This window comes from Eschrichtius robustus, chromosome 14 (assembly GCF_028021215.1).
Source record: "Eschrichtius robustus isolate mEscRob2 chromosome 14, mEscRob2.pri, whole genome shotgun sequence".
Taxonomy (NCBI): domain Eukaryota; kingdom Metazoa; phylum Chordata; class Mammalia; order Artiodactyla; family Eschrichtiidae; genus Eschrichtius; species Eschrichtius robustus.
Genome location: NC_090837.1, coordinates 26,496,789 through 26,514,759, shown reverse-complemented (window position 1 = coordinate 26,514,759; position 17,971 = coordinate 26,496,789). Strand labels below are relative to the sequence as shown.

Here is a 17,971-nt window from a genome sequence, read left to right as displayed (position 1 = left end):
GGCCTGTGGGGAGCTGACCTGGGGGCAGGACGGCCGAGTTCGGGAGCCCAGCCAGGCCGTCACCATGCACCACATGGGGATGTCACCCACACAGGGGTGTCACCACTGTCACCTGACTGTGCTCATGGGCCACATGGAGGTGTCCGGGCTGCATTCCTGGTCACATACTCGTGTTCCCGTACCGTGCCACCCCCACATAGGCATACACACACATGCACACATGCTCACACAGGTGCACACACATGCTCACACATATGTACACACATGCTCACATATGCACACACGCTCACACAGGTGCACACATGCACACACTCGTATGCACACACATGCACACACAGAGGCACACACAGAGGCCCCAGCCGACAGTGCCCTCTACTGGCCACTGTTGTCATTTCTCTGGAAGGTCGCAATCACACCTGCAAAGACCCAGGATGGTTCATTAGAAATCCCAGATGCACAAGTCTGGGAAGATCGTTCTCTCCTTTCACGGGGTGGGGGATGTGACCTGGCCAAGGTCACACAGCAGGCAAGCAGTGGAGCCCTGGTTCCTGACCCAGATTCCAGCTCATTCCAGCTCCCAAGGCCCTGTCAGAGCCCAGAGGCTGGACCCTCTGGGGCAGTGGAGCTGGGGGTCTTGTACTCCCACCCCCCTCACACACACAGGTGCACGGACCCCCAGGAGGGAAGAAGAACCATGGGAGAGGAATCTTCAGACCAGAGAGTCCCCAAGACGGGCCTCCTCTGTGTTGATGGGATGGGGTGTCGGGAGGGTAGGGGGCTGGACTTCACAGAAACCCCAAAATGCCAAGAACACTGACACAGACGTGCCACACACGCCACACAGAAGCAAGAAACGCTAACCAGTGTTCCACTAGCTAAGATCTTCTCCTAAGAGAAGGAAAACTGGTCACGCCGGGTCCCCTTGTCCCCCAGGCCCATTGTCGCTCCTTCCCCAGAAGAAACAAGCACCATTCACTCCACCCATAGCCTCTGATCCTCTCTGAAGCCCAGTGCTGCTTCGGGCCCTGCGGACACAGCAGGGGCCTCAGAGACCAAGTCCTGGAGCAAAGCCCCAGTTGGTGAGGCAGGCCGGACAAGCAACACGTTATACTATAATGTGAGGTGTGACAAGCTCTTTAGGAAAGGAAGGGGTTGGGGTGAAAACTGTTGGTTTAGGGGGATGGTCAAGAGAGGCCACCCCTGAATGAAGGAGGGGACCCCCTGGGAGGTGCCAGGGGAGGAGCGGTCCTGGCAGAAGGGACAGCAAGTGCAAAGGCCCTGGGGTCAGATGTGTCTGACAAGTTGCAGGAACAGCAAGGAGGTCAGTGTGGCTGGATCCAAGGAAGGGGTCAGGGGAGGGGGCAGGCCCTTGGGGGCTTGCAGAGCAGGCTGAGCACCTTGAGATCTGTCCAAGTTTTCAAAGGTACCTGGACGATATCATGCCGCCATACCTGCTCCTTCTAACTTCCTGCACATACATCTCTGGGACTGGGATCCAACCAGTCAAGCAGGGGGAGCCAGACGGCTCAGCGTGTGGACACGGCAGGTGCCGCCGGGTCTGCGTGGATGGACATTGGGCAGTTCCGGTCCACCCCTCACAGACACGGCCCGGGGAGACCTGTGCATCCCTACTGTACGGTCAGCACTTCTGGAGGGCACACGCCCACCTGGAGCCGCTGGGACACGGCGTCTATGTCGGGGTCACTGCGACCTGCGGCCTGCTCTGCAGAGCAGCCTGACTCACAGCCCCGGGGACAGGCCAAGCCCGCTCCTGCGTCGGCGCCCCTGCTCGGATTGTGGCCCCTGGACGTTGTCCCCAGCGGTGCGCCTCCCCCACGGGACTGAGAACCCGGAAGAGGTCCACAGGAGTCACTCGGAGGTCCCTGAGTCCACCCCCGGCCCCCCACTGTCCCTGCCTAGGGTGACCCCGGGCTCTGGGCCTCAGTGTGTCGGGGTGTCACTAGGAGGTCCCTGAGCCCCGCCATCTGGGGCCCCTTCCTCCTGGTCGCCGCTCTGGGTCCCCCTGCGCTTCCAACGAGGGGATAGCGACCCCTGGCGGCCGAGGAGGGGGCGGCAGGAGGGCCCAGGTTAGAGGGGGAGGGGCGGGGCGACCCCCGGAGGGCACAGGGAGCCCCTCCCGGTCCCTACTCTCTGGGCTGAAGCTGGGACGGGTGTGCCCATGGGGGGACCCCCCACCAAGGTCGCCTCTTCAGACAGAGAGGGAGAATTCTGAGTGGGCGACGCAGGGAACCAAGTCCTTCTGGGCATGACCTTGAAACTGCCCAGGTAGCCAGGACGAAGGAGAGCGCTCCTCTCTGTCAAGAGGATCTGAGCGTCTCTTAATTGGAATCGGCTCCTTGGCTTCTGCTCTTTAAAAAAGGTACAGGAATTTTGCACCTTGAACCAGTTCTGGGGGAATTTGCCAATCAATTTGGGGGAAATTGGCATCTTTTACTACATTGAACTTTCAATCCATGGATATCCGCTCTCTCTCGCGCTCTCTCTCTCTCCCCCATTAATAGGTTTTAATAATTCTCAATAAAGTAGCATGTAGAGTTTTCCCCATAAACAAATGACTTGGGCATCTCTTTAGATTCATCCCTAGTAAACTGATATTTTTAATGAATTGTAAAATGTATCCTTAAATGTTATTCTCCATTTGCTGTTATATAGAGATACAGTAAGTTTTTGCATTTGAAATTTGCTACACTTTTTTATAGGTTCTGTTAATTTATCTGCATTCTGTGGGACTTGCTACATACTTAAACATATCATCTGTGAAGAATGACAGTTTTGCTGCTATCTTCCCAATTCTTATACATTCACTTCTTTCCTGGTCATTTCAAAAGCCAGTTTGGAGGGGGGAGAATTCCACTTCTGGAACAGCAACACAAAGAGTTCCACAGACCCATCTCTAGCAAAAGTGGTGAAAATTATTTTAAAATTTATATATTTATAATAATATTTAAATATATGTTTATCATTATATATTTATAATATACAAATGTTTGTGTTTATAATTATATACTTATAATAATATATTTATGTTTATAATTGTTTTTATGAATTCATAAAAATATATAATATAGTTATATGTTTATAATTGTGTATTTATAATTATATATGCATGTTTTATATATTAATTTTAAATTTATGTATAAATTTTAAGAAATAATATAATCTTTGTATATAAATATTTAAAGTCTTTAAATATCGTTAAACCTCTATATCTTTAAAGTCTCTGGAAACGGACCTAAGGGCATACAAAAAATGAAATATTTATTCAAGGAAGTCTACCAAAACTTGGCAAGAGCAGTGAGAATCTGTAACATTTCACCTATGAAATGACCTGTTTCCTCCCTAACCCCCTCCCAGCACAACTTGACGGCACCTCCGCTCCAAGTAGGTGCAGCAAGAACACAGGGCACCCTCTCCACCCAGCTCCAGGTCTAGGTGACATCTTCCTATTTCCCAAGGAGAAATGGATGGCTGGGGGTACGGGTGCAGGCTGATTGCTCTGGTCCCTCAGCTAACAAGCTCCAAACGTGCTTCCTCGTAAAGGATGATCATACTCACCTGGTCACATCATCACAAATGAAATACCTGCCAGCTACCCCAAAACACCAGGCTGAGACCTTTCAACGCTAGAGGGCGCCAGAGACCGCCCAATCCCATCCAGGCTGCAGGGACTGCCCCACAAAACTTGTAAAAAAGAAGGTAGATTAGGTTTGAATTTCAGAAAAACAATAGTTTATGTATGTCCCCTGTAATATTTGGGACATACTTATACTAAAAAATTATTCACTGTCCGGGCATCCTGTATTTTATCTGGCAACCCTCTTCATGAGCGATGAAAAAGAACGGCGGTGACTTTGCGTCTTTTTTCTTTGCTCCTTATTGTGTATGTATTTATCAACCACGTTCTCTTTTCTTCTCAGCATTACTTTATGTAGGAGTTGTTGGAGGTTAGCAGAATATTCAGTGGAACTGTGACTGAATTTCAGGAGGAATTAACACAGTTGGCTGTGGATACGACTCTTGGGAGCAGGTGTCCCTCATTTTGGGGAGAGGGTGAGATCTCTGGGACAAGGACGGGGCCTCCGAGCTGGAGGAAAGCGCAAGGCCCAGAAACCGCCTCCCTGTTTTCCCACATTCTTTCCCTTTTATTGGGCACAGGAGCCAATGATTGGCGTGAGGATGGTCCCGGGTCTGCTCAGCAACTCTGACCGACTGTTTAGCGTAAGTATGTCCCAGATCTCAGCGCCCTATGCCCCCACCTACGGTAGGATAGGTGGGGGATGAGGGCAGCCCCTGAGATAGTGAAACTGTGGGTCATGATTAGTCAAATCCATTCCACCTGCCGTCACTAATCAAGGCCGTTTTAAGACCTGCATGTCCTCCAAGCACGTAGCCCAAATGATAAAATATCTTCCGGATTGTTTTCTAGAAACTCAGAGTCAGCTGCATCTAGTTGGAGCTGAGCTGGCTAAGACTGGATGGGACCCCTGACCCTCCCACTGGGCGTGCGCGAGGGTCCGCTCCGTGAAAAGCCCGCCCCCAGATCGTGCTGTGAGCGTGCAGAGGCCGGGAGTTGGTTACACCTGCGCAGAACCACAGTCCCTGCTCCTTTTTCTAATCGTTTCCCCCCCGCGCTCCCCACACCTCAGACCGCCCTGCTGCTTGATTCTCCACCCTGTAAACACCCAGCCCCTTGCTTTCAGGGAGGCAGATTTGAGAGTGTTCTCTGATCTCATTAGCTGCCTTGCGGATAAACCCTCTCTTTGCTGCAAACCTCTGGTTGTTTAAGCGTTTTGGCCTGCTGCGCTATGGACACAAAGAACCTGGTCCCGTAAAAATAGCTAAACCATTACACTTAGCACCTGGCCCCCACAATACCCCACAGATCGCCGACCGCCAAAGGTTTTTCTTTGAATCCCTTCAATAGTGAATCTTCTAGAAAGCTTCTGTCTAGCCCAGGCCTCCGTTTTCCAGATCCCTGGAGGCGCAAAGGGGGTAAAGATTGTAATTCAAACATAAATACCCTGGTCCAGGTAGAAATCAATCGCCATTAGCCAAAGGGAGAAATCCACTCCTCCGCAACAGACAAGGCTGATGGTTTGGGGTGGCCTTATTGACGATTTCTTGAGAAAACTGCCTTCCCTGGAGAACACAGTCCAGTATTCTGCCTCCGGTCCCTCGAGACTCCTGGGCTCACTCCTCATCTCCACTCCCCACCCTCTGGGCTCTGATGGGTGATGCTCCAGGTCCTGGTCCTGCACATGCAAACAGCCAGCGGCCACAGGGGACAGCAGGAGGAGGTGGGGACCTAACAGGTCGGCCCCATCCACACTGGGGTGAAACCAGAGGGATGGATCAGCAGTGAGAACACAGGCAGCTCCTTTGGGATGGCTGCTGGGGGGAGGGGACACAGAAGGATACAGAAGTTCTTCCCTCCAGCCAGCAACGTGCAGGGCAAGGTCTCCCAGGATTAGTGAGATTTGCCCCCAGGACAGTGAAGCTAAAGAAGCCTGTCCAGGGATGTATAAAAGAAATCAATTTCCAAAGGACCCAGAAGCTGTGACCACTTAGGACTAAATACAAACACTCTTGCAAACACCACAGGCATGTACAGGCTGTGTTACACGTCAGCAAGGAGGGAACCAGTTTTCCTTTACCCTCACCTCTCCCAGAGGCCACATCTGGTGAGAGTGAGGGTGGACACTCAACTCTCTGTCCCCCCAAACATTTCCTGCTTCCAAGTGTCAGGAGGGGACGAAATCCTGTCCTCTCCCCACCCCCCTCACGACAGCTTAAAGGGCAGTACTGCTTCAGGGTGGCCTCCCAAGGGTGGCCCCAATGTCATGTTTTTCAAAAATGACCACCCCTCAGTCTGTTTGAGGGCTTTTCATAGGAGAAATCTCATGGGAGGTGAGGTGGCAGTGGAGGTGTGGCCTGCAGTAGTTAAAACCAACATTCCCAGACAAACTATTACCAAGGAGGTTGGATTTGGCTTTTTCGAGGTGATCCTCCACACGTAAGATAAGGAACAGGAGTCCCAGTTTAGCTAATTAAGCTCAGTGGGGCACAGGATGCAGCCCAGGAGTGCGGGTCACAACTTCTGAGTGGCCACAGGACAATAGGCTTCTCAACCGTTGTTCACAGACTCAGGTCATTTGGCCTGACACCCAGCAAAGGGCTGGAGTGGTAGAAAACCTTCAGTTAGATCAACCCCACTGGATGCCCCCTGCTGGAAGGCAATGGTTGAGGATAACTGAATAGATAAAGAAGATGTGGTGTATATGCATAATGGAATATTAGCCATAAAAAGAATGAAATAATGCCATTTGCAGCAATGTGGATGGACCTAGAGATGATCATGCTAAGTGAAATAATTCAGAATGAGAACGACAAATACCATATGATATCACTTGTATGTGGAATCAAGAAAATGATACAAATGAACTTATTTACAAAACAGAAATAGACTCACAGACATAGAAAACAAACTTATAGTTACCAAAGGGGAAAGGCGGGGAGGGATAAATTAGCAATTTGGGATTAAGAGGTACACAGTACTATATATAAAATAGATAAACAACAAGGACCTACTGTAGAGCACAGGGAACTAAATTCAATATCTTTTAATAATCTACAATGGAAAAGATCTGAATAAGAATCTATCTATACCTATCTACCTGAATCACTTTGCTGTACACCTGAAACTAACACAACATTGTAAACCAACTATATGTCAATTAAAAAAAAAGGGGGTGACCCTCTCCTGGACCCTCTCTCTCTTCTCAGTCTCCACTAACTGAAGTGCTGGCCCTGACCCTAAACTCAGCCTCCTTCCCCAGCTCTACTGCATCTGACACCCAGGACGCAGCACGGGGCTGGGGCGGGTTGGGGCAGGGGGCCTGGCCCTCTCAGAATAGCTGACCCTGGGCGAGAAACCCCCGTCTTTGGCCCAGGCTCTTCCTACAGATGGGAGAGGGTCCCCTGAGGACGAAGGCCTGCTCGGAACACAGGAGCTCCTGGTGGGGAGGAGGTGTCCGATCATTGGGAAGCATCTTGACACTGGTTTCCATGGAAACCAGGGTGGGTGTTTGTGGAAGAGGCTGACCCCATCAGGCTGCAGGGCAGAAAGATCACTCTGGCTGCGGTGGAGAGAAAGGCCGGGGGTGGGTGGCCAGGGAGGGGGCCATGCAGTGAGATGAGAGGGGGGGGTGGCATTAGGGACATTGTGGGCAGGACTTGAGGGGATAGGTGTATGAGAAGGTAGAGGAGGAGGGGTCTCCGGACCCTGGTTGTGATCAGCGAGACCGGAGGAAACAACGGGCGACCAGAAAGAGGCTGAAGAGCGCGGCTGACACTCAGGAGGAAGCCGCCAGCTCACGAGGCAGTGCTGGTGGAGCGGGGGACGCAGCTGCCCATGACACCTGCAGGCCACTCCCCTCCAGGGCACAGCAGGTAGAAGGGAGGATGGCGGGAGTGAGGCCCACATTGGGAATGCGGATGGGCTGCCGGGAGGAGGTAGAGGCTCCAGTTCATAAAACCCCATGCGGCCCCACCAGCCTCCAGGAGGGGAACTGGCCCTCTCACTACCTCCGACCACGCGCCCAGGACAGCTCTTTGCTCGGGGGTGCCTGTGGTCCCGGGAGGCCAGTCCAGAGCCACGCAGTGCGGCTCCCTCTTCCACATAAGGCCACGTGAGGATTATGTAGGGAGCGCGTTCGTTTGTGGCTGCTCATGACCCCCTCTCAGCTCTGGGGCCCAGGAGCCGGAAGACTCAAGTGAGGGCCGGGGAGGACAGAGGTGCTCCTGTCATCTCTGCGAGAAGAGCTGGCCTGGCTGAGGGTGGCAGCACAGGGGGCAGGGATTGAAAGGTGTAGAGAGAGCCTTTCAATCTGGTGCTCTGGACCCCAGAGGGCAGAGAACTCAAAGCGAGCAGGGGTCGAGGAAGGTGAGTGAGAGAGGCAGATGCCCACCAGGGCAGATGGGGGTGGGGGCTGGGGCGTGGGAGGGTCTCCAGCACACGGCCCCACCGGCCTCCTGGCGACTGGGCGAGCGTCTGGCCTGTGGTGCAGGAGGGATGGTCCACCTCAAGACACCCCACTCCACACTCCCCAGGCCACCTTCTGACTGGGTTTCCTGGTTATCAGACACTGAAGAGGGGGTTCCCCCACAAGAAAGGGGTTGCCTTTCCCCACCCCCTGTAAGGTGGTGTGTCAGTCGATGGCAAATACATCTAGACATGTGTGATGCTGGCGAGCATCCGCTCGGCCCCAAGAGCAGAGCGACTCTGAGCAGAGAGGCCGTTTGGTTTCCACCTCGGCCCATGGTGACTGAACCCACTGTGGCCTCTGAGAAGTCCCGGCAGCAGCAGGCTGGGGCTCCAGCATCACATCTGAACTGTTCCTCCCCAGGGCTGCCGGCAGATCTGACACTAAACCACTGCACCTGTGGTAAACCACTGGCCTCGGGTTCCCACCTACAACAGGAGTGGCCAGAGTGACCATCTTCTTGAGCCTCTGCCTCCACCACGGGAGGGGTCGGGGAGAAAGGGGAAAGTTTAGGGGACCATCCTGGGACAGACAGGTGATGGGGAGAGCAGCACAAGATCAGGGTCCCCACCTCTCTTTCACATGACTGTGTGGGTTCCCTCAGGGAGGGTGGGCCTGACGTCTAGCTCTTTGCTGCATCGCGTATTATTTCTAAAAAGTAAAGCACAATGTAGTGTTCTAAGTTATGTTGAACAAACTTTGGGATTAAGAAGAACAGAAAATCAAAGGAATATTTCACAATACTAACAGTGTAATAATCACCTACGCCTTCAGTTTTCCACACAGGTTTGCATTCCTCAGTCTTCCAAGCCCCACGGGGCTGTGAGGTAACATCATTCCTCCACATCACAGCCAAGGACACTGAAGCGAGAGGATGTGCCTTCAAGAGGGGCTCAGGACAGAGCCTGGCACTGACGAAGACCAGGAGGAGCAGGTGTGCCCAATGGCAGACCTCTAGTCTACCCAGAAGTGATGCTCTACACATGGATAATAACTCATAGAGACGGGGGTGGGGGGGAGATGAGCATGACCTTTTTGGGTTAAATGAATTAATATATATTAAAATATTAAGATGAAGATAATTTATGCCTTACTCTAAACAATAATGTTAATAATAGAACTTATGTGAGAAGAATTACAGAAAGAATCAGAAAACAAAATCCAACAATTTGCTGTTTATAAGTTACAGATATATAGCAAAATATATACACAAATTTTAAAAATAAAATGCCGAGCTAAATAAACTCTCATGCAAATGCAAATTCAAAAAAAGCAAGGGGCTTCCATTATGATATTTGCAAAAGAGAAGTTGAAGCTAGAAGCATTAAAAGAGGCAAAGAGGGCACTAAAAGGCACAGTTTTTCGATATGTCACTATTAAACATATATGCCCCAAATATGGTAATTACTTGATCATTTGTACCCTGCCTATTTCTTAAGAAGATAACTGCACGACTAACAAAGCAACAACATACATAAAATAGAAACAGAAATTAAAGCAAAACAGAAATACGTAAAGAAAAAAAACACACAAAATCAGACTGTGATTTGACTAGGTAAATGAGTGTTCTTACCTACTTTGGGGTCACAGAGCCCTTCCAAAATGTGGTGAGTGCTACAGACCCCCCTCCCAGAATAATTCATGCATGCACATATCCACACAGCTTTGTTCAATCCCCGGCATCCACGACCTCTGAAACCCCTGCATGCTCATGGACTCCCAGGCAGTCCTTGGACCCCAGGTTAAGAACTCTGAAGTAAAGTTAGAGAGAGTATGGATTTGAATAAAATAATATAAAAACTGATTTAACAAATAGAACTGATGGAGTAAAAACACGTTTCTTGAGAGTACACAAATGTCTTATAAAAACTGATAATATATTCAGGCCCAGAGAAGTTCTATGGACACTTAGAAATGTTGACACCACCACGTACCATAAGAAGTAACAGCCATAACCTCAGCAGTCATCACTGGGAAATATTAAATTAATAATAACAATAACAATAATAATAGTTGGGTCAAAGGGAGAGTCCTAAGGACAACAGCAAAAGACAACACATGTCAACGTTACAGAGCGCAGAAAAAGCTCTAACTGTAAGAAAAAAATCATAGGCTAAAGTACCCCCATTTACTAGAAATATTAAAAATGATTAACTATATCTAAATAATCTTAGAAATGTAAGGTATTAAGTCAAAAAAAAAAGAAAGAAAAGAGCAGAATACATGCACTTTGACAAACAATTCAATTAGTAAACAGAACCAAGAACTGGAGCTTTACAACACTCAACACTTCCTAAAAGAAGGAAAAAATGTAAGACAATAAAACAAAAACAACTAAACCAAGGACGATTAAAATATTACCAAGATGATCTCTTATAACATCATACTGTTTGAGAACCTCAATAAATGAAAAGATTTAAAAATACATAAGAAATCAGTGAAAGAATTTGAACTGAAAGAACAAGGCTCTGCTCACACTTCCTACAAAGAAAGTACCTGCCTGGTCTGACCATGGTTTTGTGAGAGTCTGTCAACCCTTCAGAAAGGGGGTCTTAATCCCCATATTACATAGTCAAAAGGAAGAAAGGAGATGTGGGGGAGGAAGAGAAAAAGTGCATATTCAAAAATGTGAGAACAGCATAAATGAGCTGAGAGAAGCTGGGCGTGAGTGGGGTGCATCTGGGCGTGGTGGGAACACCGAGACGCTTGCTCGCGCAGGTAACCCAGGCTGGTTAAAATGGGGGTTTACGTGCAGAAGACCCCTGAAGGTTGGTTTTAAGGAGAGTGGTGACACGTGCAAAGTGATGCTTGAAAAAAAAAAATTTGGCTGGTGCACAGTGTGCGGGGACAGACATCAAAGGTAGGAAGCAGACAACTGGCCAAGGCTGAGACCGAATGCGGGGACAGCAGGGGGCGAGGAGGTAGATCTTGGGGGGGGCGCTGTCCCACCTGCACTGAGCAGGGGTGTCAGTACTCTGTCTTCACTCTCACTGGTGACCGAAGACCCTCCGTGCAGGCTGCCTGCAGACAGTGCCTGGCACCACCCGGTCAGGCTGGTCCACCTGCTCATGCAGAGGCTCTGCGGGGACCTGGAGAGCTGGTTCAATGCTCCACAGACTCACACAGCAGAGAGGAGCTGGACAGAGCCGATCTTCCCAGCCCAACAGACCTGTCGCTTTAACATCTCTGGCCTACCAAGCCCCACTTAAGAAGTAACCACTATGGCGTTCCCATTTTCATTCATCTAAACCATACACAGCTGCCCAGCTGAGCTTCTCATAAGCTGAAATAACTAGTGTGACCATGATGGGTTCGTGGGATTTCAGCCAGAGACTCGGAAAGCTTCAAAATAGCTCAGACTGCGTCCTCCCTGCACTAGCTCCGAGCAGCCCGGGGAGCCAGAACTAAAGATCCTCGTGGACACACAAAGGCCTGGGACAAACGCTTACCAACCAGCCAGACACGGCACTGCCTGAGCCCATCCCTGGGGTGGTGGGCAGGGGTCTGAGACAGGATGGCCACCTTCAAGCTCTGCTCTGGACGATGCCATCTGGGAGATGCTGGGGCTGCCTGGGAGCCAGCACGGGCTCACAGCCTGCTATGCAGGGGAACCTTCTAATCACCTGGGGAACTTTAAAAACATGCTGGAGCCCCACCTCTGGGGATGCCCAACTGAACTGGTCAGGGCAGGACGCAGACAATGGTACTCGTTAAACAACCCCCAGTGGGGAGGACAGAGAGAAGGACAGGACGCAGACACACTGCCGCTGCGGGGACGGCATGCAGGAAGTGTCCTGCCCAGGGCGCCGCACCCAGGACACAAGCTGGAGGGAGGGAGGGAAAGCCTGGCTGAAGGAGGGGCCCTGCCATGTTGGGAACCAGACAGGGATGCACCTCCCTTGCAGGTGGGGCAGGGGTCACTGTGGGTCTCCATCCTCAATCGCCAGCCGACAAAGCACGTTCATGCGTGGTCCCACTCTGAATAGGAGCCTTGCACCAGCCCTTAGGGGAATGTGGCCAGTCCCAATATGCCCACCTCACGGAAGGGGTCACCAAGGTGAGGGAGGGGCCAGAACTGGAACTTGAACCCAGACCTTCTGACCGCATCACCTTCTATCCCCTTGCGCTGGAGGGCGGAGGGGAGGCTGCAGAGCGCCGACCAGAGACGGGCCCCAATGATGTCCAAGGCACGCTGTGGTTGGGGCCCTAGGTCTGGTGGAGGGTTACCCCCGGGGGAGCAGTGAGCCTTTGCCTGGGCTGAGCCAGAGCCAGGCTGCACCGTCCCCTGGCCTCCTCCGGGACCACGCCTCCACCTCCTGGAAGAGCTGCCGGCCAGAACCGCCCTCAGCTAACCCAGGTGGAGGGCTGAGAGAGCACACAGGGGCCTCACCCCCACACCCAGGATGAGTCCTCCAGACCCTCCCTCTGCTCTGTCACCTGAGCTGGCCGTCCCCACCAGTGCCCGAGGCGGGCTGCTGACGCGTCTACTTTGGATCCATTTTCCTTCAGTTGATTGGACCGCGAACACGGTTACTTCTTCTAAAAGTGCCTGATGTTAGAGCTCATCTGACATTTTCATGGGTTTAACTCCACTTTCTCCCTCTGACGTTTATTCTTCTTCTGGATTCTGGAAAAAGCGAATAGAGGGCAAAACTAAACCCCATTGGGTCACAGGTGAGCACGAGACAACTGAGAGCCGGCTGTGCCCTGGCGCCCCGGCCCTTGGCCTCCCTCCCCACCCCACCTAGTCCCCCTGCTGGGCCAGGGCCTCGGCGGGGGGGGGCCGGACCCTGCCACCAGGGCGGGCGGGCATTTCTAGGAGGCACTGGTCTGGGGAGGCGGGCAGGCCTCACAGATGAGCGGGGGGCTGGGCTCCAGCTGGCAGAGGCGCGGGCCGCGGCACCAGCCCCTCCTCTAGAGCTTGTCCCCTGCATGGACCTTCTGGTGGCGGATGAGGTGCGAGCTGCCCCGGAAGGCCTTGCCGCAGCGGTTGCACTCGTAGGGCCTCTCCCGCGTGTGGGTCTTGTAGTGCTCGATGAGGGCCGAGCGGTGCCGGAAGGCCTTGCCGCACTCATTGCACACGTAGGGCTTCCGGCCCGTGTGGATGCGCTGATGCTGGATGAGGGCCGAGCTGTGGCAGAAGGCCTTGCCGCACTGGCCACACTCGTAGGGCTTCTCACCGGTGTGGATGCGCTGGTGCTCGATGAGCGAGGAGCTCTGGCTGAAGGCCTTGCCGCACTTGTGGCACTTGTAAGGCTTCTCGCCCGTGTGTGTCTTGCGGTGCTCGATGAGGTTGGAGCTCTGGCTGAAGGCCTTCCCGCACTCCTCGCACGCATACGGCTTCTTGCCTGTGTGGATCCTCTGGTGCCGGATGAGGTGGGACCGGTGGCAGAAGGCCTTCCCACAGAGCTCGCACTCGTGCGGTTTCTTCAGCGTGTGGATCTTCCGGTGCTGGCTCAGGCCCGAACTCTGGTTGAAGGATTTCCCGCACTCCTTACACTGATAGGGCTTCTCCCCGGTGTGGATGCGCTCGTGCTTCCGGAGGCTCGAGCTCCGACTGAAGTCCTTCCCGCACTCCCTGCACGCGTACGGCCTCTTCCCGGTGTGGGTCTTCTGGTGTTGTGCAAGGGCAGAGCTCTGGCGGAAGGCCTTGCCGCACTCCCGGCACTCGTAGGGCTTCTCCCCCGTGTGGATGGCCTGGTGCCGCAGCAGGTGCGAGCTCTGGCTGAAGGCCTTGCCACACTCACAGCACTCGTAGGGCTTCTCCCCCGTGTGGATCACCAGGTGCCTGAGCAGGTGCGAGCTCTGGCTGAAGGCCTTGCCGCACTCGCGACATGCGTAGGGCTTGGCTGGCTGTGCAGTCCTGTGAGGCCCCTCGGGTCCCGAGTCCCCCCTGCCCGCCGTCTCCCCATCGGGCTTACCGGACGCTTCCCCGCTGTGGATTATCTGGCACATAGTCAGGTCTGATTTCTGGAGGAAGGTTGGGCTGGACGGCTCATTGTCCTGGGGTCTGTCTCCTGGGGGGACGCTCTGATGCTGGACGGGGCTCGAGCACAGACTGCTATTCCCCTCATAATCGTCCTGCTCCCCCAGAGGGATCTCCTTGTAGATGACAGCCATCTGCTCTAAACCCCTTCCCTGAAGAAAAGGGTCCCCCGGGTCCTCCTCCGGGAAAAGGTTTGTCTGCATCTCCAACCCATCCTCAAACACGAAAGCCTCACCCAGCTTGGCTGCCGGGGAAATCTCCATTGTGGGTCCGGGCTCACCCCCAGTGACTGTTTCTCTTTGGGACACACTTACTGCTCTCAGATTCTGAAAAGAAAACAAGAGACACTGTCAAGTCAGCAAGTCGAGCACCTAGTAGGTGCCAGAGTCTAAGGCAGAGATAACCAAAGACACAATCTTGCCCTTGAGATGGTCCTTACTGAGTTAGAGACAAGTTTGACTTACCAGAAACAACTGCAAGGAAGACAGACAGACAGACAATGCCACACTGTGGTGTCCAGACACTAAAGGCTCAGGGTGTCCAGAAAGGTGGGCAAGGACAGGAAGTGGAGCCATTCTGAAAAAGGGGCAAGACTCCAGCTACCGGAGGAGGTTGGGGCTGGGGTCTTGTTGGGAAAGAGAGAGCACACACCTCCCTGCTACGATCAGTCGGCTGCAGGCCTCCAGCCCAGAGCCCCAGCCGGAGCCCTGGGAGTCAGCCCTTCTCATTCCCGCCGGCACACCCCATCCTGTCCACTTCCCGTCTTTACTGAAGGGGTCTCTGCCTCTCTCCTCGCTGCCACTGGGCAGCTCAGGCCTCGGTGTGACTCGCCTCCCCACTGGCTGCCTACCTCCAGCTTCCCCCCTCCCCCCAGCCCGTTCTCTACGTGGATGCCAAGGTCAAACGCCCAAAACACAGTCCTGATCACGGCATCCCCCTTCTCAGGAGCTTGCAGCAGCCCAAGTCCTCCACACCCAGCCATGCGGCCCTGTCCCCTGCTTCTCCTTCCACACACACCCCAAACTTCCAGCTCCACCACTCACACATGCTGCTGTTTCCTCCTCCTGACTGGTTCCCACTCTTCCCACATGGCCACTTGCTCATCCTTCCAGACTCAGTTCAAATGTCCCTTCTTCCCTGCACCCTCAGACTCTGACAATCTTGGGCACGTGGCCTTGGTGACCGTGGAGCATGGGGCACATGTCCATCACAGCACTCACCACCTGGAGGGCAAACGTCATGGCAGGACTTTCCCCACCACCGCCTGCGAGCTCCCCAAGGGCAAATCCGGGGCTCCTCCATATTGGAATCCCCAGCTCCCAGCACAGCCACTCAATCATTACACACACATTTATTGAATAAATAAATGATTGAATGGAGGAAAAGTTATTGGTGTTTGTGTTAGAACTGCTTACCACACCTTTATTTTATTTTGCCAAAGTATTCTTTATTCAAATAAGTCAATTATCTGGGAGATATGAATAAATGAAACATACAAAAGCAGAGCTGCTCCGGTTGAAGGGGGTGTTTTCGGAGGGACAAGGAAGGAGGCTAGAACACCCCACTCAGCCCCCCATCCCACTGTGGGGGCCCAGAGGGAGCCCCACAGGACACCATCCACAAACTGCTATGCAGCCTCCAGGGAAACTCTTCAGGTACCATAATGATGACAACTCGAGTTTATTGAGCAACTACTGTGTGCAAGGCACGGCTAGACCTTTTACAAGCATATCTCATGTACTCCTCAGGACTCCATACAAAGGTACTATCATCCTTACACTGACGTCAGAGAGGAACTGCCTCAAAAAGACATACTAAATTAATCAGAATAGTCATGATGGAACTCATTCCTATTTGCAATTTTTTTTTTAATGAATTTTCAGCCAGTAGAAAGGCCAGGTGTGAAAAAAAGCACAGAACCGCAATATCCTCAAGAAGCCTGTGTCAGACTTCCCTGGTGGTGCAGTGGTTGAGAATCCACCTGCCAATGCAGGGGACGTAGGTTCAAGCCCTGGTCCGGGAAGATCTCACATGCTGCGGAGCAACTAAGCCCGTGTGCCACAACTACTGAAGCCCCCACACCACAACTACTGAAGCCCGCATGCCTAGAGCCCATGCTCCGCAAGAGAAGCCACCGCAATGAGAGGCCAGTGCACCTCAACGAAGAGTAGCCCCCGCTCACGGCAACTAGAGAAATGCCCGTGCACAGCAACAAAGACCCAACGCAGCCAAAAATAAATAAATAAATAAATTTATTTTTTTAAAAAAAAGCTTGTCATCACTCCCACTCCTCTTCACAACCACGGTCTCCACTTCCCCCCGCCTCACCCGACCTCCTCAGACCTCACGTCCCATTTGCACCCTGGTCCACCCCTTCCCCATCTAGCTTAGACCTTCTCTATAGCGGGTCTAACTATGGGCGTCACTTCAACCAGCTCTCTGACCAGCATCACATTCCTCACCTCCCTGCCCTGCCACTAACTACCCACCTCCTCTGCCAGCTCCTCCTAAGATGCTGAAATGTTGCCAAGGAAAATCATATGACTGTTTCTGGCACGGAGACAAACTTCAAGTTTCCAATTTCAGCTGGGACTTCAGCTCCAGCATCTAATGACCTCCTTACGGCCAAGCCCTCTCTTCTGGGTCCTCACTTCCTCCCCGCTCTGGAAGGCCTCCCCAAGACATCCCTCTCAAAACCCTTCATTTCAGAGACTGCAAATTGGCACTCTGGGGATCCTGCCACAGACATGTTGTGTTTGGCTCTCAAAGAGTCAGGCTTTTCCTTTTTGTTTAACTTAGCTGCCAATATTTAAAACTCAGTAGGTTTTCTCATGAAAAACTGGACGATGTGACAATACGAGCCCACACTTCACTAACCCACCTTGCTGGCCAACCTACCCCCACTCCCACGCCCCACTTCATTCCCTCGGTTTCTTTCCCCCCCCCCTAATTTTAATGCCCTCTGACCCCTCTTTCTCGGTATCTGGGGATTGTGCCTCCACCCACCTGCTAAATTCTGGTGTTTCCGAGGTTCCCTCCTCGGGGGTTTTCCATTCCCACTATGTACCAGCTACACGCTTAAGTCTCCACTGTGTTGAAAAAGTTGGCGATACTTTATCTGTGCCCAACGATGTTTTAAATATTTTGGGACCGAAAATCCAAAGGTCTGGAACCCCACGCTTCCCACCTCTCTCGGGCCTTCCCCGGCTCCTCATGCCTCCGTCACTCCATCCTCCTGGGACCCCCAGGGCCTGGGCACCCGGCCGACCCTCGGGCCAGTCAGGGCCTCCTGGCTGGAGACCAGCGCGCGGCCGCGCACCCGCACCTGCTTCCACGGACGGGGGCCGCCCACACCTGCGCCACCGGAGGGAGAGGTGGCCACACTGGCTGCCGCGGAGCCACTCACCTAGGCCGGGGCGGGGCCGCGGGCGAGCGGGGCGGGGCAACACCTGAGCTGCTCCTGCCCGCGGCCGTGGCCTCGCTCGGCTGCGGCTGCTGACGCGGAGCCCGCGGCGGCCCGAGAGCCTGAGCCCCGCCCCCTCTCGCGGCACTTCCGGGACCGCTCTAGGCCGCGCGGAGGCCAGTGTCTCGCTGGTCCCGCCGCGCGGTATGCGTAGCCGCCTGGACGCCGGGGTCCGGGTCGCAGGACTGGGGTCAGGAGAGGCCGTCTGGTCGGGTCAGGGCTCCGGGCCGTCCCCGAGCGCGTCCCGGCTGGGCAGGCGTTGGCGGGAGCGCAGAGGAGGAAACTGAGGCCGGGACGGGCGGCCGGCTCCTGGGCACCTGTCCTGGGGGTGGGGCCCGGGGTCGTGCTGCGATTCCCCCTCCCTTCCTGGGGAGCTCTGGTCCTGCTTGCTCACCTCGTCCCCGCAGAGACAAATGAGGGGAGCCCGGAGAGGGCCCAGGAGATGTCTGGGAGCCTAGG

At 53.4% G+C, this 17,971-nt stretch overlaps 1 protein-coding gene across 6 annotated transcripts; it reads right to left on the bottom strand.

Annotated features, from left to right (window-relative positions):
* Positions 1-6,489: 6,489 nt before the first annotated feature.
* ZNF70 (zinc finger protein 70) lies at positions 6,490-17,554 on the bottom strand. 6 transcript variants are annotated; one of them, XR_011076201.1, is made up of 3 exons: positions 17,456-17,554; positions 8,826-14,375; positions 6,490-8,714 (listed from the first exon to the last, which is right to left on the bottom strand). XR_011076201.1 is itself a non-coding variant. In XM_068562709.1 (3 exons), the coding sequence occupies exon 3, from the start codon at positions 14,016-14,018 to the stop codon at positions 12,978-12,980; it is 1,041 nt and encodes a 346-aa protein (XP_068418810.1). In that variant the 5' UTR covers positions 14,019-14,144; positions 14,285-14,375; positions 17,056-17,226; the 3' UTR covers positions 6,490-12,977. The 6 variants fall into 6 exon arrangements, 5 of the variants coding, with proteins under 5 accessions (XP_068418810.1, XP_068418807.1, XP_068418811.1 ...); XM_068562709.1 differs by lacking the exon at positions 17,456-17,554 and adding an exon at positions 17,056-17,226 and having other exon boundaries at positions 6,490-14,144; positions 14,285-14,375; XM_068562706.1 differs by having other exon boundaries at positions 6,490-14,375.
* Between the last annotated feature and the right edge of the window lie 417 nt (positions 17,555-17,971).